The 23,594-nt window shown below is 36.0% G+C and overlaps 2 protein-coding genes across 2 annotated transcripts; one reads left to right on the plus strand and one right to left on the minus strand.

Moving 5' to 3' along the window:
* Window positions 1–22,966, minus strand: wdr93 (WD repeat domain 93). The gene is made up of 17 exons (XM_073907335.1): window positions 22,909–22,966; window positions 21,930–22,182; window positions 20,779–20,980; window positions 20,616–20,680; window positions 20,456–20,534; window positions 20,295–20,368; window positions 18,091–18,175; window positions 17,837–18,026; window positions 15,659–15,729; window positions 15,419–15,502; window positions 15,189–15,320; window positions 14,846–15,050; window positions 13,774–13,834; window positions 13,499–13,655; window positions 11,593–11,782; window positions 10,905–10,969; window positions 1–2,477 (listed from the first exon to the last, which is right to left on the minus strand). Exons 2-17 carry the CDS (start codon window positions 22,164–22,166, stop codon window positions 2,374–2,376), a joined length of 2,001 nt encoding a protein of 666 aa, XP_073763436.1. The 5' UTR covers window positions 22,167–22,182; window positions 22,909–22,966; the 3' UTR covers window positions 1–2,373.
* On the plus strand, window positions 2,648–6,752 carry gnrhr2 (gonadotropin releasing hormone receptor 2). Its single transcript, NM_001144979.1, is given in 3 exon segments — window positions 2,648–3,178; window positions 5,639–5,843; window positions 6,250–6,752. Coding segments are annotated over 3 exon segments (1,239 nt in total).
* Window positions 22,967–23,594: the final 628 nt, after the last annotated feature.

Raw genomic sequence — 23,594 nt, forward strand, 5'->3', positions numbered from 1 at the left:
ATAAAAACTTATTTACTCTGCACTTGGGTCCTCGCTACTTTTTCCCCCACCACGATCGTGAAAGTTTTTATTCTTTTTGTTACTTGTTGTTAAGAGTACAATTTTAAAGTGGTATGAGTTTTTCAATTTATAAACATTTAATTTGAGAACTTTAAAAATTGAGGAATCCGCTTTACTGTATTTAGATAAATCCTGCAAGTTTTCCTCAAAAACATGCATTTTCTTGTGTTGTGAGTGAAGAAAGACAAAAACTATCCGATTGAATGAGAAAGTGGTTAATAAGTTATCTGGAAATATTTATTCTGGAAATGAACTAGCATTAAATTAACTGTTTTATTTTCATCTCATGGAATGTAAATGCCTCATTTCATTATAAGAAAAACCTGAGAAACAGAAGTAAATAATTCAGCAACAATAGTGAAATACCACATAATATTAGTGCCAAGAAGATATCAGCATATCAGTGATGCAAACTTTTTATTTTACTCTATTTACACTAATGTGGATATATACAGTAGCGTGTGTATAGTAAAAATATTATTTTTCTATCTGTAAAATAGGAAACATTCATTCATTCATTTTCCCTCTTGGTCTCTATTTTTAGCGGTTACCACAGCGGAATGAACTGCCAACTATTCCAGCATATGTTTTACGCAGATAATCCCCTTCCAGCCACAACCTAGTACTGGGAAACACCCATATACACTTATTCAATGTGTATATGGCCAATTTAGTCCAATTGACCTATAGCACATGTCTTTGGACTGTGGAGGAAACTGGAGCATCCAGTGGAAACATGGAGAGAACATGCAAACTCCACACAGAAATACCAACTGACCCAGCCGGGACTTGAACCAGCGACCTTCTTGCTTTGAGGTGACAGTGCTAACCACTGAGCCACCGTGTCGCCCACATAGGAAACAGAAGTTGTAAATGTTACAACACTTATCTACCCAATATTATCTAGATGCAGACTTGGATTTGCAAGCTGAGTCTGCATATCTCAGACAAGCAATGTCAGACACAATGCACTCAGGGGAGCTAGTAATGCAACTGTGAGGGGTAGAATTAGGGTTAGGGTTAGGTGTGCGCATTAAAACACCTGCAGCTCAGTTTACAACTGCACCCTGTCTACCTGTACTGTATATATACCAGATAGAAACAGCCTGCTTAAAGTCTTTCATTTGCTTTGTTGTCTAAATGTCACACATTGGATGAGAAATGCATGTCACATCACAACTCACAGGTATCGCACACCAGACATGTTCAGTTAAAAACAAACGCACTGAATTAACACATCCTGGTTTATATTTAGGTTCTATTATGCACTCAAGCACATCAAATAATGTGATCAGATTTTAATGCACATATTCATACTATGCAACAGCACTTATTTCTGGTGTGTGACCCCCTTTATAATGTCTGAATCAGGTAACATGCACAGACTGACATAAGACAGACTTCCCTGTATAATCGCTTTAATTTTTTTAATTGGATAACGGTCCCCTGACATGCCTTGAAACATGCAGCGTTATTTAATGTGATGATGCAAGTTCCACTTGAACAGAGGAAGGACTAGCTATAAGCAGCTTCAAAATAAAGCTTTTCTTTTTGCTATTGAGCTCTGTAGAACCACATTAACCAGGGTCTAATGAGTTTTGTGATGTCTGTAAACTTGCACATATGATCTTCTGCAGTGCTTTCATGTCTTTGACTGGAACAGACTGTGTGCACAGCATTGGTTCACAAGACAGTAATGTGAAACTAGATTCATATATTCCACAATAGAAAGCATATTCTTTGCCATATAATACCTACTTTTCCCCCTATTAAATGCAAACTGTGCATTGACCATGAAGGAAAACAGCAATTGTGTGACTAATATATCAATTTCAGGTGAACATTTAACAACTATTTGTAATGCAGGGCACAGGATGCTTCAGAAGTGACAGATTGAATGCATATAAATCATGCGAATCTTAAAAATGATCAGTTGCAGTTTTAGGTTTCTAGTTTAAAAAATCTAAATGCTTGTTTACTAGAACTTTTAAAGCATTAAAGTGATGTGTATTTACATGAAACACTGTGTTTTAAACAATTTGCACCACAAATAATCATAATAACAACAATTCTGGTTAACCTAAAATCTATTTTTTATGTTATGAACACTTGGAACTTTTCTAAATGTTAGGATTTTACTGTCTCTTTTAATAGCCAATCCATCAATACTCACCTGAAGTCGCCGCTGCCGCGTAAAGTAATACCAATAACCTACACTTTCATCCTACTTCAATCCCTTCTTAATGCATTAGCAAATTAACCTTAAGTCTCCATCAGACTCCTTTGGGGAGGAGTCCTTTGATCACATCTTAATTAGCCACGCCCCTGGTGATGCTGCGACTCATTTGTACACAGATGACTACAGCTCATCCAAACCAGAGCGCAGACCTCTGGGGTCACCAGCGAGCCATGACCACCTAAACAAGCAGAGAAATTATTTCAGCAGGTTTTTACATTTAAAAAGTAACATAAACATAGATATGAACCATCATTTTAACTTTTAAAAATTAATGACTTTTCGGACTGATTTCCAGCACCCACGTGTTTAGCGCAAACGATTTAACTAAAGCACGAACTCAATGTCAGAATGAACCCAACTCAATTGATCGAGGATCTTCTTCAGAACTCCAGCTGTAAACATGAAGCCAAACACTTGAACTCGAGCATTGCTGGAGATCTTCCTCATCCTCTTCATCTTCCGCGCTTCACCGCCGCGTCTCAGGTCCGGGTGACGCTCACGCTCGTACTGTGCGCGCTGTCCGCCTGCTGCAACCTGGCCGTGCTTTACTCCGCCAACAACAACCAAAGAAAACGCTCCCACGTCCGGCTCATCATCACCAATCTGGCCGCGGCGGATCTGCTGGTGACGTTCGTGGTGATGCCGACGGACGCGGTGTGGAACATCACGCTGCAGTGGCGCGCGGGGGACCTCGCGTGCCGGACGCTCATGTTCCTCAAACTCGTGGCCATGTACTCGTGCGCGTTTGTGACCGTGGTGATTAGTCTGGATCGACAGGCTGCCATCCTCAACCCTCTGTCCATCAACAAGGCGATGAGAAGAAATAAAGTTTTGCTGGGCGTCGCGTGGACCATGAGTGTCGTGTTGTCCATACCGCAGGTAAATAAACAGAGGCGCACAGATGAGAAGTTTGGGTTGGGTGAGATGTATACTGAGCTGGTTTAAGCTTGTATTTCAGTATAAATGGCTGAAAAAAACTCTTGTCTAGTTTGAAGCTGCTTTACTGTTATTTTATTCATTCATTTTCTTTTTGACTTTTCGACCACAACAGAATGAACCGCCAATTTATCCAGCATATGTTTTACGCAGCGGATGCCCTTCCAGCTGCAAACCAGTAGCAGGGGTCACCAATCCTGGTCCTGGAGGGCCGGTGTTCCTGCAGGGTTTAGTTCCAACTTGCCTCAACACACCTGCCTGGATGTTTTAAGTATATAAAGTAAAAGCTTGATTAGCTAGTTCAGGTGTGTTTGATTAGGGTTGGAGGTAAAATCTGCAGGACACCGGCCTTCCAGGAACAAGTTTGGTGATCACTGCGAGTACTGGGAAAACTGTTATATCAAGAAAAACAAATTCACAAATATCTTTATTGTATAACCCCAAATTAATCATGTTTTTTTTTGTATCACCATCCATAGATTAACTATTTTATAATACTAAATGTGTGGTTCTACAATTGGTAAGCAGTGTGCTTAAATAATGATTAAATTAAATTATGAAATGCCATCTAAAGTAAAACAATCAAAATATTTAAAAATCAATTTATTGAGCTGCTTCACAGTACTAAAGATCAAAGATGCAATTCACAATATTGCTATTATTGAACTCAAGTCATCAGATTCCATTAAATGAAAGTCCAGTAAATCTAGATTAATAATGTAATTTAACCTTAATGCATCCCACTGCGTGTGTTCCCTTTTGAAGTTTATCAGCTAGTATTGTTTTGTAATTATTTCAATGAAACGAGTGTACTATTATTATAGTTTAACAATGTTTTAACTCAACGTTTTGTGGTGCCAGGGACACCTGATAATTTTTGTATTTTAGGGCACTTAATTATGTTATCATAGGTAGAATTCTTTAAAGTATCTGTTTATCTGGTAGAAATGTTTATCTGTTTATACAGGGCAAAAAATGAATGAGCATATGAATAAATTAGCATATAGGGCTAAAAATAAAACTTCCAACTTAAACTGCTGTAAACCTATGTAAACCTATAGACTTTATTTTGGTCTCCTTTTAAATAAGACACAATAGATTATTACTAAACTGAAAACTAAACTAAATTCAACTCAACACAGGCTAGTTTGTGAAGCTTACCACAAGAAAGGCTCGGATAACTGAAGTGGATGAGACAGAGGGAGTCGGCGATGTAAATAAACATGACTGAAGCTGCCCTGCTTACAAGCTGCGGTAGAATCAGATCACAGATTAGTTAGACACATTCCTGTAAAATTTTCTGTAAATTGTCTACTTCAGATCATGGTTTAATCTAATACCGCAAAACAATTTTTTAACAATCATGTGCTTTTTGTCAACATTTTTAGTTGCTGTACAAATGACTAAAACAGTTACTAAAACAGTTAAATCCTTTATGAATGCTGTATGCATTAAGATTTGTCTCTTTTTTTTCATATTTCCTAATGCAAAATTCATACTTTTTTTTTACTGTTGTCTTCATTTAAATTAGATTAGCAAATATTTTAATATCAGACTTATTCACACTTGGTGATTTATAAATACAATTATAATGAAAAGCATCAGGAATTTATCACATGAAAAAAGAGTTTTTGCAAAAAGTGTTGAGGCTGTAACTGTGCCAGTGTGTGTTGTTTTTGCATAAAATAAATGTATTAACAGCATTAATGACTACATCCATGAAATAAAATATCCACAATACTCTAAAAAAAAAACAAAGAGACTGAAATCATGGGTTATTTTGATATTTATTTTAGATATTATATTATATTTCAGTTTTGAAAATAATGGAGCAGCTTTAGCTGAATGCCCAAAATAGTAAAATGTAAAAAGTATTTATGATGGCAAAATAAAAAACAAATGTTTTGGACAAAATCAAGAGTTAATTAAAGACGTTTATTACTTGTAAAGATATAGGCCTGGATTTTTTTTAAAGTGTATGAATGGACATTAATGGCAGTTGTTGTTCATGAGTTTGTGTCAAGATGATGATACAAAGATTTTTGAGCAGTGTTATTTTGCAATATAGAACAATGGATGTTGCCTGGCTACTTTCCTGCAGAAAATTAGCAACAAATTTTAAATCAAGGTCAGAAATGTATTTTGTTTTGTAAATTTTGTATAAATGTATCGATATGATGTGAGGTCTAGTTGCCAGCATAAAACTAAAACAGGAAGTACTAATGGATACTTTCTACTGAAGTATATATTTCAGGCTGTACTTCTTTACTTTAGTGTAGTCAGTACTTCAACTTTTACTAGAGTCGATTTAAACATGAGTAATCTGTACTACTACTGGAGTAAAAGATGTGTTTACTTCTGCAAAACATGTGCAATATTTATGCCTGTGATACGTTTGTCCAGGTATTTGTTTTCCATGTTGTGGAGATTGATTCCCCAAAGCAGTTTGTCCAGTGCACGACCTACGGCAGCTTTAGCTCTCGCTGGCAAGAGACATTTTACAACATGTTTACCTTCACCTTCCTCTTCCTCTTACCACTGTTCATCATGATCTCCTGCTACACAAGGATACTGTTTGAGATCTCCAAGAAAATGACAGAGGACAGATGTAAGTTAATTTCATAAACACCTCTTTTGCTCCTCCTTTGCTACCTGCCTGTCAATTTGTGCACTCCATGACAAAATTTTGAGTAAGAACAAGTTCAAAATGCATTCAAATGATGTATTCCGGATCATAAAGTGACTTGAAATTAAACTAAATAAGTTCAAACGTTGTAGTTATCAAAGTCCAACAATGTTCTAACTCCCCTGTATGGTTTGCTTGTTGAACATAATAGGGGACAGGAAAGTGGGGCATGTAATATTAGTGCTATGATTGGTCAGATTGCCTGTCTATCAAAAGAAAGGTCAATAGGGCCATTGCATGTAACATTACCCTGAGGTGTTTCTGCCCAAACCATGCCTCATCTGTTAAGCTAACATCTTGCTTTTGTTGTGATCTTTGTCACATCCAGTGCTGTCCAACAAAGTGCAGCTGCGCAGGTCTAAAAACAACATCCCAAAGGCACGCATGCGCACGCTGAAGATGACTGTGGTCATTGTCTTGTCATTCATGGTGTGTTGGACACCATACTACATGCTTGGCCTGTGGTACTGGTTCAGTCCCCATGGCCTGGAGGAAACGGTGTCCCAGTCCCTCTCGCACATTCTCTTTATCTTTGGCCTGTTAAATGCTTGTTTGGACCCTATCATCTACGGGCTCTTCACTGTTCCACTGTGCAGAGGCATGAGGCACAGACAGCGTGAGCAAAACATTGTAGCCTTTGAGCTGGAGAACACGAATAACTCTCTAATGACCTCCATCAGGACGTCCACTTCCTCTCTCACTTTAAAGAGACTGGCAGTTCAGCAGACTTCCAGAGAAAAGCTAGAATGGGATGCTGAGTTTGTGCTCAAGACTGGAGATGACGGGACAAAGAATGCCCTTTATTCATCAGGGGTCGCCACAGTGGAATGAATAGCCAACTTATCCAACATATATTTTACACAGCGGATCCCCTTCCAGCTGCAAGCCAGTACTGGGAAACACCCATACACTCTGACATTCACACACACTCATATATGGCCAATTTAGCTTACCCAATTCACCTACAGCGCATGTGTTTGGACTGTTGGGAAAACTCCACACAGAAATGCCAACTGACTCAGCCAGGACTTGAACCAGTGACCTTCTTGCTGTGGGGTGACATTGCTAACCACTGAGCCACCATGCTGTTCCAGATAATTACATTCAGTTTCTAAAGTATTTTATTTATTGTAAATATATTATATATACTAATACTGGCAGATGAGGTAAATCTTGTGCACACTCTTAATAAATGTACATTTATTTACAAAAGGAATATTTTTTAAAGAAACTAAAACTTAAATGACCCATAAACACTACATTGTCAAAAAAAGCACATAAGAATGATTTCAGAAGGGTCATGTGACTGAGTACTTTTACATGGACACCAAAATTCAATTTTAATATGATTATTGTCCAGTTTTTATTAAGTTACCTGCTGTACCTCAATATAGGGATACAACCCCAGCCACTTTTGAACTTTTATTGCGTACACATACACAATGTTCATCACAATGTTCAATGTTTAACTAGGCAGCCTGAGTACTAACGCTACACTAGTCTATCAATACTTCGATGTTCTTCCTTGTTTAACTAAACAGTTGCAAGGTTATAAACCAGCAAGCATACCAACCCTGAACAATAACAGACTGATAGAAAAGAAAAAAAAGAAAGGTCTTGACGCACACGCAAAAACAACCTATTGGCTAGCAATGGTCATACACATATCCATAATCTATTAGAATTATGACATATGATAAATACAATATAAATTTACCTGCATTTAAAATAACAGGGTAAATATACACACTTTTTTTTCCCAAATACTCCAGAACATAATAACATCTATCACTCATAATATACATATGCAAACAATAGTGACACATACTGGAAAGTGCTACAACAATACTCTGATTAAGAGTCTACCATGTAAACAGCGATTTTTGATTAATTTAATTGAACTTAACATAAATCGGATTAAGGCATGTAGAGTATGCTGATTTTAGTGGCATTATTGAAGTGGAGCACAGACATGTAAACATCATAATCATATCATTACCATTGTGTAGGGTTTTTGCCACATTTTGCGACAGGATAAGTCTATACACACACGGCTATTAGACACTATTCTCTGCACTTACCAAGTCAGTGAAGGACCACAGTCACCTAGAAATTATCGTTAAGGTATCGTTAAGGGTATCGTTAAGGTTTTAACGATATTACTACTTTTATTGATACCACTTATTGGTTCGGTACTTTAACAGTTCTCATAGATACTTTTTGTAGAGTTTTTTTTTATGAAAAAAAAAAAACAATTAAACTGAATTAACAACTTTATTTTATTATTATGTTTTTAATGTTTTATTTTTTTCCTGCAAAAGAAAGTACAATAGTTTGAAGGAAAATTACAGGAAAATAAGAAAAATCAACAATCTTTCTAGGTTTATTGTGCTCCCTGCAGTTGAAAATACCTTCTTTGAGTTGCAAAATGCAGTTAAATGAGATGTTTAGGATTTTTCATTAACACATTCACATAAATGAGTTAGCATGCATGAAAGTGAAAGTTCCAAACTGCAGTTAAAATCGACAAATTAAAAATGAAACGCAAAATTACATGAAACTCTGGAGGAATTGTTGATAGTGTGCGACGCAACGACATTAATGGAATTATCTGCTATAACATGTAAAACTGGATCATGAAAAGAACATTCATAAAGCAACTTAAGTAAACACCTTAATCATATTATTGTCTTATTTAGATTATGGCAAATATTTCATTACCAATGTTCATGTAAACGTATTCATTGACAACTGCGGTCCGTTCTTTGTACGTGGATTGCTCAATTAGCTGGATTTGGTTATGGACGATTTGACACGATCCAGGATTGTTTTGTTCTTCAAAACTGATCCGAGAGTTGTTGTCATAGCAACAGTTCTGGTACTGTAGCTCAAACCTGCTAGGGAGCAGGCTTATTTCATATAAACACGATTAGATCGGGTCAGTTCAAGTGAAGATAACACTTAAAGTACCAAATTCTGATATTTTCTTACAGTAGTAGTTATATACACTTGAAAAAATAGTAATTATATTTTTTAACTATATAAAAAGTTAAAAATATATATTAATAAAACTTTAGCAATCTGCACTCCGAAATAAAAGTACAAAAACTGCAGTCTGCTGGTTAAAAAAGAAAATTTATTGATATAAACTTTTTAGATCACTTTAGTACAATTTGTGTATGATAATAGAAATGCACAACATGTGACTTCTTTAAAAAGCAATAATACATTTATGCAGTCATGAACACGTTTTGACAGTTAATATGACGGTGATTTGACGTTTCACAAAAGTTGCTTCACAAGAGACGTCTTTACCAATATCAAAATGCTGTTGTAAACAACCAGTTATTCTTCGCACCAATTAAGAAACTATAATACTACTATGGCTACTATAATAAAGAAAATCCGCTCTAACTGTAAAACGAAATAAATTGCTTGATGAGTCTTGACACATGAAAGGGTAAAGCATGCAGCCCACAACAAAGTTGGAAAGTTATTGCGTATCATATTTAACAAATTGTTTACTATGAATTTTATGTAATTTAGTTTACATGGATAATTGAATATTAATCAGATGATGTCATTACGCTGCTGTGCCATTAGCCAAATAGTTGTATTGCTGATCATGATTTCGAGGATCTATAGATCTGTCCTTCACAACACACTCAGCGATCTCAGATCAGTTTATGCAGACATTTGAATCTGATTCACGAACTTGTTTGAAGAACCAAATTAGCTAGAGATCATTTATCAACATTAAATGATCCAGGATCTGCCAAAGCATCTTAGACCCTGGAGTAGTGGGTGAAAAAATATTTATGTATTTAAAAAGAAAACTTTCATTTTTATTGTGTATTTTTAATTAAAAAGCAAAAAAAAAAAAAAAAAAAAAAAAAAAAATTTAAACTGTGTAAATTGTGACTTTTTACAATTTACTCGGCTTGAAACATTGCATGGATTCATAATTGTTTAAATAAAGTAGACTGATTTAAAATTACAACTATAAGGGTTAAAATTGAGCATTTTGTGTTTTGTCTTGCGGTCTAAAAAATGGAATCACAATCAAATGAATTGGAAGGCTTGAGGGGTTTAACACAGATCATTAAGTTTATGCATGGTAATGTGGTTATGGGCTGTGAGTCAGATTGTTCAAAGTTCCATAAGCTCACCAAAAATCGTCCCTAACTGCCCTCTGGCAGTCCAATTAAAAAGTAATGATGTGGTGAAACAGTGGATAAACAAATTGGCATGAATGATTTAAAATGAGAAGTGTATTTAAAAAAAATAGCTGCATTGATTAATAGTGCAGCTCAAGTTAAATGAACTTGATGTTCAGTACAAACTGCACTAATCATGAAAAGATGTGCTTGCTGGAAAAGACTTAAGTGGAACAAAGCTGAAAACGAGTGCCCATGATCTGTCATATGAAATGAACAAAGCATTACAACCCGGAAAATGGTGTTGACATTCAGTATAATGTGTGTGAGACATCATTAGCTGTGATATTATATGAACGTTTTCTGAAAAGTCAGTTTGCTATAGTCTGTGCACTGCGAACAAACAAATATTCTGATGTTTTGTGTATTACATAACAACTACTTATCGCAATTGAGCTGTAAGTGTAGAAAAAGATATGCTGGAACCATTACTAATACACTTATGCAATTGCACAAATTACGCATGCATATATAAACATATATTAAGTCATGTGCATATATAAGCTCATTTGCACTGGCCTAAGCATCATGCAGCATTGCTTGAGAAGTGACATGTACCCTTCTCATAACCCCTGAACTGAAAAATAACTTTTAAAATGGAAGTGCTCCGAACGTACTGTATTCATTGTTTAAAAACGAATCACTATAGATGAATGAATGAATGAATGCGTGCATGCATTTGATCCACATTAATATAGGAAAAGGAAAATGTGCTGTCGGTCAGATTACTTCTGATTCTTATTATGTTCTGTGTTTTATTTAATACCATGCTTCAGTAGCTGCTCCCATTGGTAAGCCAATTTTCTGTCCGTCTCTTTCCATGAGTCAGCTCTACACACACAAAGACATAACACATGTAAAACACAGTAAGTATTTTAGGCCATCTTCAAATATAAAATATGTTTACAGTAAAAATAGCCCAACCCTAACTATAATAATGACAATTATTATAAAAATCCTGTTTCTAAAAGTCATTGTTAATGTTGAAAGTTAAATCAAAGGACTTTAGGATTTGCATTAGTGCTCTGTTTTGAACAAGTAAGATTTTAAAACAGCTAAATTACAACTCAACATTTTTTTGTCCCCATTAAATTTTAGGTGGAACTAGTGTTTCCAAGGTGACTAACTAGTGGCTTGGCTGCTCCTCGTCTTTTGAATGTTGGTCTAGTTTAAATGTTGAACTCACTGCATGTTTTTAGCTGCTTTCGGCATGTAAGCTTTGCATTTAGTGAGTTAATAAATTACTATGGTTTATTTGCTTAAGTAGCCATGTAATAAGCAGAATAATGTGCATTTAGCTGATTTTTTTGGAAGTGTTTTAGAAAGTGGAGTTGTTATGGCTTAATGGCCTTTTCAAAGCCTAGTAACTCTGTGTTTATTCTGCAATAACAACCAGCTGACTGTACATTGTCCCTTACTAATTGTATTATAATATTATACTAAAGTTCACCAACCTTTCCTTAATGTAAGCATTACAGGCTTCCTCCAAATCCAAAATTGTGGCTTTGGTTACTTTTTCAGTTACAGCTGGTCTTACAACTCGGTGCTGATCCAACAAAGAACATTCAGAGAAGCTGAAGACAAAGAGAGAGCCATCATTCTCTTCCCTGTTGATCACCTTTGCCAACGGTGTTTTTCTATCACCTAAAACAAACCAAAAGCAGGTGAAAGTTTAACTGAATACATAACTGCAACGTTAATCCAATAGAACAGAAAGCACTCTGATTAAGACTTTCAGGTATTAAAATTAAGCACAATAAAGGTTCAGTCGTGAACACAGGCTGATAGGTCATGCCTCATCTGCTCCTAAATTATCAACTGTATCGTGCAGGTGATTGGTTGCTGTTGCCTCAGCAGCCAATGAGATTTGCAACAGGGGTTAAGGCTCATTTATACTTCTGTGTCAAGTGATCGGCGTGCCCCACAGCACCTGCCTTGCATGCAGTCGTGTATTTATACTTCTGCGTGCTGTTTGTGTTGCTCTGCAATAACACTTCCAAAATGCTAGCTGGCAGTAGATGTTTATGTTCCTCTGTGTTGAGTTTCTTAATGGCCATTTAGATTTTTTCTGAATGCTACCTTAATGTACAAATAGCTAAAACTCGCTCATTCTGAGGCGGGAACCGGTGGATGTGCAAACACATTACTCATAAGTTAAACACAAAACAACAGTTTCCATCTAGAGCTCATTCACAGGACTTGACACTTGTAAACACTTGCTACATCAGACTCATGGCTTTCAGTACCACCCACGCTCGTCACTGGTACCAAGTCGACCAGTCACAGAGCTTGCGCTACACGTTGTTGCGATATGTAGTTACAGTTTTTGAGAGGTGCGTGTCAGCAAACTATGAACTATGCGACCAAACATAGGCTGCACTGGATCATACGCGTGTGCTTGACGCAGAAGTATAAATCAGCCTTTACATGTAGATTATGTTTGCAGCAACAGTGTGATATTTTCACAGACTGCATGTCTGTTAATATACTGGCAGTAGCAAGTTTCAGTACCTGCTCTGCCATAAATATCAAAGCAGCAGCAGCAGCAGCAGCGTAGCAGATTTATGCCACCAAAACCAAACCCATCAACATTGAGATATACATATGCATTACCACAATCTCCACAAGTTGTCATGACAGAAATTAAAAGGCTTTCAGATCTATGATGTATTTTTAGTTATTAAAAATGTGAATAAACATGCAAAGGTTGTGTAATTTTTTTTCTGTAAAGGAAGAAATGAGTGCAACAATCAAACATTCTTAGGGCTCATTCACACAGAATGTGTCTTTGCTACTAAAATGCTTGATGCGGTGCTCTGGAATGAGTTTAATAATAGCACAACGTGAGGTCTATGTGATGCGATATTATGAACGTGATGTTATACCAACAATAACAGATCTATTAGAAATAGGAAAACAATATGTTATGATAAGCACTTAAAGATACATCACATCAGGATATCTGGACAAAGCCACAATCAATGCCTCCTCTACCGTGATATAACGGTAAATAAAACAGTTGTCATGCCAACTTTCTATTACAAACAGCTCGCAACGTTTGCTCCACCTCCAAGCTCTTCTGATTGGTCCACTGTTTTTGGACCTGACAGTGATAATCTGCTCTGTGTGTGAAACATCTTTCAGCTTTACACGGCTTCAGAAAAAAAATGTGACACTCGCATGTGTGACGCTTTAAAAGAGGCAAGGCCAGAGTGTAATGGTCAAACATCTCCATCTCGTGGGTGTTCGCACAAGAAAACAATAGAAAAGTAGCATGTTGGAGCAGAAAAATGTATTCCGTGCCCCTTATGGTGTATATTTAAATAAATGATGGAAAAGTGTATTTTGTATGAAGCTTACCAACAATGTAGAGTTTTTGCTGGAGTGGCTCAAGCACACACACAGGTTCTCTGAATGAGCCAGATACTTGAGTGTGAGGCAGGTTTAAGATGAACATTGGTTCTCCATCCTCCATTTTCCATAAAGATACTTGCCCATTTCTCTGCATCAACAAAGCCTGTAAATGAGTCCAGTGATTAGTATTTGTCAAGCTTTGCAATAAAATGACTATGAATTTTCAAATATCTGAAACTAACATGTCTGAAAATAAATTATGCAGTTAGATTGTACCTTACCAGACATTTTAGGAATGGCACAGGTCCAGCAAAAGTGACAGAACTGCTTGCGTCTGCAGATCTGATGGAAAAAGGTCATTAAATTTATTACAAACTTGACAACTCCTGAAATATCTTTAGCATGTTTATGGAAATGGCAATGCTAATGCATTTGGTCTTGGCAGAGTATCTTTGCTGCTACTGTAGAGCAACTTTGGACTTGCTAATCAATTAACACAAGCTCATTATAAATATGTACCAGCGCATACATTTCTGGAGAGCACAAATTATGTAGCCAGAGGTACCTATGGTTGCATTTCATCTTTCAAGTAAACAATACTGGTGGTATGACACTGCCAACGGCTTCTGTTTTATTTCGTGCTACCAGCTGACTGCTTACTTCCATGTGGACAGCTTTTGCCTAGTAGCTCACTGCGTACGTCGGTGGACTTAAGACCGCAATGACGGGGTATGAGTCTGGTGAAGAACGGTTCCAGAAAGCAAGTAAAACAAAATCAAAAGGCAAAAAATAAATAAGCAAGTAAATAACAAGGTGAGAACGTGGTAAGATCTGAAATCTTGGTCATGTTTTTTTTTTTTCTGGATTGTTTTTGAAAACACTATCAGTTGAGTTTAAAGAAGGGGGTAGGTAGGCTGATCGGTCGGTTAGTCAGTCAGTCAGTCGACAGCCGCCTCTGGTGGATATATGCAAGAGAAGCAGTTGCAAATGGCACTTGCAAAAGAGAAATTTGAGACATCAAAAAGCATACACAGCGGCCTCTGGTGGATTCACAAAAACAGGCAAAACATACCCTCAAGGATGTATTTCATGCTCTCCAGAAATGTATACAGGGTAATGCATCCACTATGCCTGGGATGAAATCAATATACACACTTGTTGTTATGAACATGTAAGACCTGCATGAATAAATTCTGTAGTAGGACTAGACAGGAGGAGCTGGGGAGGCAGAGGGTTTTACTTATAACATGCTGCAGGACCAACGTAGATCTACTTATTAAATCTAACAGATCTATATTAGATAATAGACAGCAAACTTTTAAATGATAATAACCATAACCCACTGTTTAATACCTCTCAATAAGTGCAACAATGCTTGTGTCTCCTCCTTGTCCTGCAGTCACACTGTAACATGTCCCACTTCTGCAAGTCAGCACTAACTGTAGTGTTGGTAAATAGGGACCCTGAAGAAGATTGACTGATGGTTCACTTTGCAGAAGGAGCTTAATCCTGCATATGGCACTGTCTCCTGGGATCACAATATTGGCATATGGAGACCCTGCAATCATTGGTAGCAATGTTTATCCCAGTATGATCTGTGAGGCAGTGTAAAGTCTCAGTGATTCATGGTTTAATCTAATCATTCAGATATTTATCATACAAACATCTGAATTGGCTAAACATTGAAGAAAATTACCAAACCGTCGGTCCCATATAGTAACAAGTTGATTGTCAAGCCCTAGAACAATAAACCGTGTGCAGGAACTGACCGCGGAGCAAAGGATTTCCTGGGAATTGGGCCATAAAACATCTGGTCTGGGTTCATTGTCTGATTCAGGAACAGATTCAGATATCCTTTATAAACATGAACAACTCATTTGTTTCATTTATTAATTAATGCAGTATAACTCTTAGTTGCTGGTGTACCTTTCTCTTTAGGGGCCTTCAACAGAAGATATTGTAAGAGATTACGACTGCCATTCCACCACAGGCACACAGAAGTGGGAGTATCTTTAAAAATAACCCAAAGAAATATTACAAATGAATATTCATAGGACAGGCTTTCACAGAAGCGATTGTTCTGTAAAGTGTGATTACACATCGCAAAGGCCCGATCTATTTTTGAAAAACGTACATGTGAAATAATCTCTTGAGTTCATGACTCACCTCCAGCTGCCTTCACTTCCCCAGGCACTGAATGAAAACCTTCATTAAATAAGAAGTGACAAGTACAGTCGCTGTAATGGAACAAAAAAAAAGGCAAACTGTAACCATTTGTGCAATGTGGGAAAATAGCCTCAGAAATTATTTTTATAAAGCTGCTTTTGACACCTTTCTCATTTCTCATTTGACACACTGCATGCTTATATCTGATTATTTTTTACAATTCATTCCGTCACAATATTTAAAACATAGTCACAAATTAACTAAATAATAAAAAAATAAATTAGTATAATTGTTTACCTAAATCAAGGAATTGAATAAAACTACGGGTTTAACTAAAATTTAGAAACAAATAATGATAAATGGGGATGTTGATGAAATTTTTAAGTGCAACTATTTAGAGTGACGTGGTGGTGCAGTGGGTAGTGCTGTCGCCTCACTGAAAGAAGGTCGCTGGTTTGAGCCTCAGCTGGGTCAGTTGGCATTTCTGTGTAGAGTTTGCATGTTCTCCCCGTGTTGGCGTGGGTTTCCCCCACAAGTCCAAAGGCATGCGCTATAGGTGAATTGGGTAAGCTAAATTATCTGTAGTGTATGTGTGTGAATGGGAGTGTATGGTTGTTTCCGAGTGATGGGTTGCAGCAGTTAAATATATGCTGGATAAAATGGGGGTTCATTCTGCTGTGGAGACCCCTGATCAATAACTAAGCTGAAAATGAATGAACGAATGAATGAATATCTTCCCCTAATATGGGAAAAATCTCATTTTACATTATTAAAGAAACATCGGAAAATCATATGGGTTTGGAATCACTCATCAAAATTTTTGGTTAATCAGTTTAATTTTAGGGTAAAGCATTATTATTGATATTGAGATTTGTATTGAGGTAACTAGTTAATAATTGTGAGACAAATCAGATGCACAAAAATTGTGTTGTATAGCCCTGTAGATGTGCCACACTTAAAAAAACTTCTTTGCATATAATACTTTATAACTTAATACATAATTGTGAAATACATTTGATAAATATTCAAAAAATGATAATGAAATACACCTTGATAATGTTGAAAAACATTGAATTATAATAGAATACCAAGCAAATGTTGTACCTAATGTGAAATGGTCTAGTCCATGTGTCTTTACTGTGTTTGTTTAAAAGCTGCTATAAAGATTTTCATACATCTGTAAAGGCCAGTTCACAATGCACCAAACTGACTAATTCTAAGACTTTTGTTTTTGTTGACACTTTTGTTGTTGGATCAGTGTGTTATACCAATAAATGTCTGTTTGCGTTGGTCAGAGCTTGTTTCCCACTCATTCAATGATTGTTTCTTGGGTTGTGCAACGTCTGTAATGTCTGTCATTTTGGAATCTGGTGATTGTGTACAATGGTTGAAATCACGCCCACAGACCCCTTGCTGAACATTCTGTCAAGTTGTCATTTGATTGGATACATTTCACAGGATTTCACATTCTTAAATGGTCCGTCTCAAAGCAAAACGGTCATGATGGCAAAACCCCACATACAGTGGATGAATGCTGCTGTGTTTGCAGCTGACTAGCACATATAATGATCAACGAAAAATGGGTTTTCAAACATATGTGTTTTCAAATGCAGTTTCACATAGCATCTTGACATGACAGTCTTTTCAACATTACATTTTTAAAGGGACAGATCACCCAAAATGAAAATTCTGTCATGATTTACTTATTATCTACTTATTTCAAACCTTTCAAACTGTCATTGACCTTTTTTTGTTCCTACTATGGATGTCAATGGTCAATTTTTTCCTGTATTTTTCAGCATAACTTTTTTTCATGTTCAACAAAAGAAAGAAATTCATAAATGTTTAGACTTAATTTAGAAGTCACACTTGACTATGGTTAAATGATTCTCATTTTTGGGGGAAATATCCCTTTACCCCTCTAACATGATGCTAAAATAATGAGCTGTGGTTGGTTGCTGTCATGTCAGGGGGCCTTTGGTCAGTCATTAGCCAATGAAAGCTGCAATGAAGACTTTCTGTCTTTAGTCTTAGCTATTTGAGACTAGTCAGTGTCTACTAGTACAATATGAATTGGTCTTAATAGTGCATAATGTGTCAAATAACTCTTCGAGATACACTATATACCTGCTGATTCGAGTAAAATCTAACTTCAATTTCAAAATTGATCATGTCTACCTGGGAACCTCTACTTTTTGCTGTGGTGGTCCTGCAGAGCTGGTGTTGATGTACTTTGCATACATTTTCCTAAACGCCAGATCTTGGCTTTCCCATTGTTGACTACTAATGAGGTGATTTTGGCCTGAGCCTATCATGGTGCCTTCTTCTGTCTTTTGCAAGACCTCAAATGGACTTTTCAGTGAGGTTCCTAAAAAACACACATCAGTGAAATAAAAACAAAACAAACATGTCTGCAGCAATGCCTTAGATACCTGCAGGGATTTCGGGAGGTTTGATCTTCATGAGTAAGACTACCGGAGACAATTTTGCTTCAGTGGCCCGTGGGGATTGTGTGGCCTACATAAAAAACAGGGCTGAATGATCATTTTGAAACAATAACTGATATGTTTAGACATAACACCAACATTGTATTCAGTACATTAATTCTAAAAATAAAAAAAAACATAACAGAAGTTGTGCCTCCAGAAAAAAACTGTAATAAAAGTCTGCCTAGGGGGTATATGTAAAATAATCGCATTTCAAGCTGAAAACAAGTTTACTTCACTTACACCACTGACAGATTATTCAGCCTGTTTTAAGGAAAACCCTGCTTAATTTTGACTCATTATTTCTGAAAATAAAACAAAATGTCTTGTCTAGAAAATGTTTAGTGATTTAAGAATTTTTTTGATATTTGGACTAGAAACAAGACAAAAACTCTAAGTAAAAGAAGACAGTCCTTTTTGCCATGGAACGTTTCAACATAATACAGCTATGAGTTATAAACTAGGCTGTCAAAGACTATAGAATACACAACACATGTCACTCGTATCTTTTTGAATGGGGAAAAGTGTAACTGTCAATATGGTGAATAAAGCCCACCTATTAGTACAGGAGCCAATCATCGATCACTATATGGTGTAAAAAGCCTGACTTCTAGTGAATAAAGCCCACCTATTAGTACTGGAGTCAATCATCAATCACTATATGGTGTAAAAAGCATGACTTCTAGTGAATAAAGCCCACCTATTAGTACTGGAGTCAATCATCAATCACTATAAACTGACAATAATGCAGTGTAGGGGCTTGGACCAGAGGTGAGTTTCTGCAGATTTTGTGTGATACGAACATTTAGAAATGAAACTAAAAGGACAGTTTTTGTTTAATTGTATTGGTGATTCCTAATATGCAATAGTGGAAAGAGTACTGAAAAGTCATACTCCAGTAAAAGTACCATTACTTGGCAAAAAATGTATTGCGAGTAGAATAAAAGTATCTGTTGTAAATATTACTCAAAGTACGAGTACTTTTGAAGAGCTTTCAAAAGTACTCAAGAGTAGTGAGTATTATGCTGTTAAAAGCTGATGTGCTTAAATGTAATTTGAGTTTGTGTGTAAACGTAACGTTCTGTAGTACACCTAGTTATTGCTTAGCAGCCACACAACATCATAAGAGGTTAACATTAGGTTATTTAGGTTGTGATGACCAAAATTCAACGTTTAGCCAGCGTCTAAGGACAAAGTTATTTTGATGTCCATGTTTATGTCCATGTCAATGTTGCTATTTGGTTGATTTTAGGTTTTTAGAAGGTAACCAAAATCCAACGTCGACCCAACATCTTAAACAAACCTCATGTTGACATCAAATACGGACATTTATTCATCAGGTATGGCAACCAAAATCCAATGTCTGATAAATGTCAATAGTAGTAACGTCCACACAACGTCAAGCTTTAACATCATTAGACGTTGATATTTGGTTGGTTTTAGGTTGGACATTGACGTTGGCCTGACATCAAGTTCTGACGTCAACCTGATTTTCAGTTCCAAACAATATGCAACGTCCCCATGACATTGAGGTACAACGTCAATCTGACGTCATGTTAACGTCTTGTGCCTGCTGGCCAAGTTTAAGGCCATTTCAGTCATCATACAGTAAACATCTAAACATTCTGTGGGTCAATGTGTGTAAAGGTTTTGGACATCTTGGATGCTTTTAATGCTTACAAAGAGTTTGCTGCAATTATAAAGTGCACATGTCTTGAGGTTGGTTATTATGAGGCAATTTACCTTCTATGTGTGATTTGATTGAACAGGAATCACAGGACTGATTCTTCAAATCCCCATAGACAAGGAAAAATAAAGTAGTGACTGCAGGTTGAAGGAAAGTAGTGGAGTAAAAGTACAGATACAGCACTAAAAATGTTCTCAAGGGAAAGTAAAAGTGCACATTTTTAAAACTACTTAGTAAATTCCTAAGAAAAACTACTCAGTCACAATAATTTGAGTAGTTGTAATTAGTTACTTTACACCACTGCTAATATGAAATTCAACCATTATCTTGGCAAGCAATTTTGAAGAATTTGATGTTTCCCCATTTAGACAGAATGCCCAAGCATACTGCCCGAGAGGCGTTTTAAAGATGTGAAATGACTTGCCTTAAAGGGACTTTGGCTATACAAACTATAAACAGTTACCTGTTTGGCTTCAAGCTCTTTAAGCCACATCTCTTGTGGGAAGCGATAGAGATCCAGCCAAACAGATCCATGGGCTTCAAAGACAATATGTGACAATGGCATTAATGAATCAGTAATACTATTTTTAATATTGTATGTACATATTTTAATAGGAAATGTACACATCATAACTGCAGCTCCAAATGCCCCACTCCTAGATACTTCAAACTTTACACAGATGTTTCTTTGGTTTATATCATCCTGTAAGAAATATGACATTTGTTACAAAAAATCTCCAACAGAATACATAAAACAAGCTCTTAAACAATAGTATGAACTTACAGTTTCATTGATGACTTTTATTAAATAAGTATTCTCCTTGTGATGTAAAAAAACCTGCGCAATACCTAATAAGACAAAATGATACACTTGTATAATGAAATGCACAAAATAGGATGAGAGAGATCTTAATGTAAATTGTGTCAAAATATTTCAAGGAAATTACCCATGTCATCCACTGTCCCCAAGAGGTGTGTGACATTTCCAAGAGAGGCACAAGAGATGCTGGTGATCTCCACTCGTTCATCCTGCCATGTCTTCACACAAGTCAGACTGGATGTACTGATGACCGACAGACCATGAGTGTGACCCAAAAACAGGTAAAGTCCATCATCAGAGCCAATCATACAGTTAGTTCGGCTTGGAAGCTGAGAAGTACAGTTGAAGAAAGAATTATTAGCCCCCCTAAATTATTACCCCCCCCTGAATTATTAGCCCCCCTGTTTGTTTGTTTCCTCAATTACTGTTTAATGGAGAGTTAACAGAATAGCACAATTTTAATAATCTCTAATAACTGATTTATTTTATCTTTGCCATGATGAGAGTAAAAAATATTTGACTAGATATTTTTCAAGACACTTCTACACATCTTAAGGTGACATTTAAAGGCTTAAGTAGGTTAATTAGGTTAACTAGGCAGGTTAGTTTAATTAGGTAAGTTATTGTATAATGATGGTTTGTTCTGTAAAATATCAAAAACAAATATAGCTAAAAGAGGCTAATAATTTTGACCTTAAATGAATTTTAAAAAATTTAAAACTGCTTTTATTGTAGCCAAAATAAAACAAGGCAAGGCAAGTTTATTTATACAGCACATTTCATACACAGTGGCAATTCAAAGTGTTTTACATAAACAAGAATAAAAGAGACAAGTGTAAGAAAATAAAAACAAATAATAAAAATAAAAATGATAAAAATAAGAATAAAAAATAGACAAAACAGATAAAAATGTGTTAAAATATGTTATAAGATAATGAAAAAGAAAAGAAAAACATAATAATGTGATCTGTCGGACGCAGCACAGTGCTCATTCAGTAAAGGCACAGCTGAACAGATGTGTAAAACAAATAAGACTTTCTCCGGAAGAAAAAATATTATCAGACATACTGTGAAAAATTCCTTGCACTGTTAAACATCATTTGACAAATATTTAAAAATGAAAAAACAATTCAAAGGAGGGCTAATAATTCTGACTTCAACTTTAAATAAATAGTAATAATGTTGATAATGCACCAAACACACATTTGCATAGGACTAAAAGGGTCTCATGATTTTACTGTACATTTAAAGTATAATATGTGAACTGGACAAACATACCTTGATTTCTGTAGTAGCATTCAGTACAGTAATTTGTCTCGCCACTTGTTCGTTCTTTTTGATTTTCTCCTGCTCTAATATAACTTTGCCAGTAAGGTTATTTAACAGCTTATCAGACTCTGTTAGATTATTATCATGCTGTTGCAGATCTGTGAAATAATTCTCATCATCGTCTTCACAGCTGCTGTGGTCTGACAGCTTTGGGATCTCCAAAACAGTTTTTACATTCACAGCCATTGTTTGTTGTTTTTTTCTGAAGAGGGGAAAAAGCAAGAATATTAAATTGATAATTCATCCATAAATGAAAATTCAGTCATCATTTACACATTACTCATTACTGTTTAGGAATGCTGATAACTAGACGGCTGATACTGTATACCCTGAGACCTGCATAACAATCTTCAGTTATCTTTGTTTCAGTTTAACAGAAGAAACGGATGCAGGTTTGGAACATGTGAGGTGTGAAAAAAATGATGACAGAATGCTCACCTTTATGTGAACTATCTATTAAGACTATAATATACAGTTAAATTAAATCTAAATATTGAATGTCAACTGTCGAATAAAACAGAGATTAACCCTTTTACAGTAGCAGTGATACCTTAAGAAATGTAAAAGAAAAAGGGTACGTTAACAGAACTTGTGTGTTTGATACAAGCTAACGTTAGCTACTAACACAAGTGCCAAAAGATTATAGCCTAGTAAACAAAAACACTATATCGTTACAGTATAAACAGTACACGGTCTCAAAGTAATAAACCGGGGAACCACATCTCCACAGTTAACGTTACTTTTATTAATGCTTCAAAATAGATTCACAACACTAGGACAATACAGCAGCACGTAGCCTAAATTCTATTCTATATTTCCCACAAGTCTGATCTCTTGACCTCTAAAAAGAAAATAACGTAACAACTTTGAAACCTGTTTTTACTTAACAAAACAATGACGTGAATGCATAATAATTTCATTAACTCACCTTTGACGCGCTAGCCCGGAGCTGCTCGGATTGTTATGTTTCCATGGTAACCCTGAATGGTTTCTACGGGCGGTGCTTGTGCCAGTCAGTGATAAACACAGACCTAAATAGCTTAAATTAAAGCTAACAATAGCAGAATACTACAAGCCTTTGTTCCACTATTTTACATGAAAGAAATTCATTTTTAATGTCAATAATTATGACAAATAATTATTAATTAATGTGGTAATTTTTAGCTGTAGAAAAACAAGTCATGCCGCTGCAAACAGGAATGTTATTGTATAATTTTCATTTAATTATTACCTTTTATTATTATAAAATTATTTATGTAACAACTGTTATCAAACTTTTCCTTCCTCAAAAGATTCTTTATAGTGGATGTTCTTTAGGTGGCATTATAAAAACATTGGTGCATATTGTGGTGCTCTTTTTGTTTTCAGCTTCGCTCAGTAAAGTCTGTGACAAGACTGCTCAGCTTACCAAGAGATTTGTACTGATGTACAGTATACACATCAAAATAGATTAATTGTTCAATACAGCCTGCATACATAATATGTTTGTGTATTGCAAACCACGTTTAATAAATGCCTGGTTAACGTACGGTTAAGTTAAGAACCGGTTTATGTGGGTCAAAGAAGTTGTAAACAGCAGTGAAATTGTGTGTATATGAGCCATTCCACCGAATG

The sequence above is a fragment of the Danio rerio genome, chromosome 7, assembly GCF_049306965.1.
Source record: "Danio rerio strain Tuebingen ecotype United States chromosome 7, GRCz12tu, whole genome shotgun sequence".
Classification (NCBI taxonomy): domain Eukaryota; kingdom Metazoa; phylum Chordata; class Actinopteri; order Cypriniformes; family Danionidae; genus Danio; species Danio rerio.

Coding starts and splice junctions, on each gene's coding strand:
- wdr93 (XM_073907335.1), bottom strand. CDS start 22,166: ATGGCTGTGAATGTAAAAACTGTTTTGGAGATCCCAAAGCTGTCAGAC. Junction 20,369..20,455: donor TGGAGCTGCAGTTATGATGT/GTACATTTCCTA, acceptor TTGTCTTTGAAG/CCCATGGATCTGTTTGGCTG. Junction 15,730..17,836: donor CAAAAAGTAGAGGTTCCCAG/GTAGACATGATC, acceptor GTTCCATTACAG/CGACTGTACTTGTCACTTCT.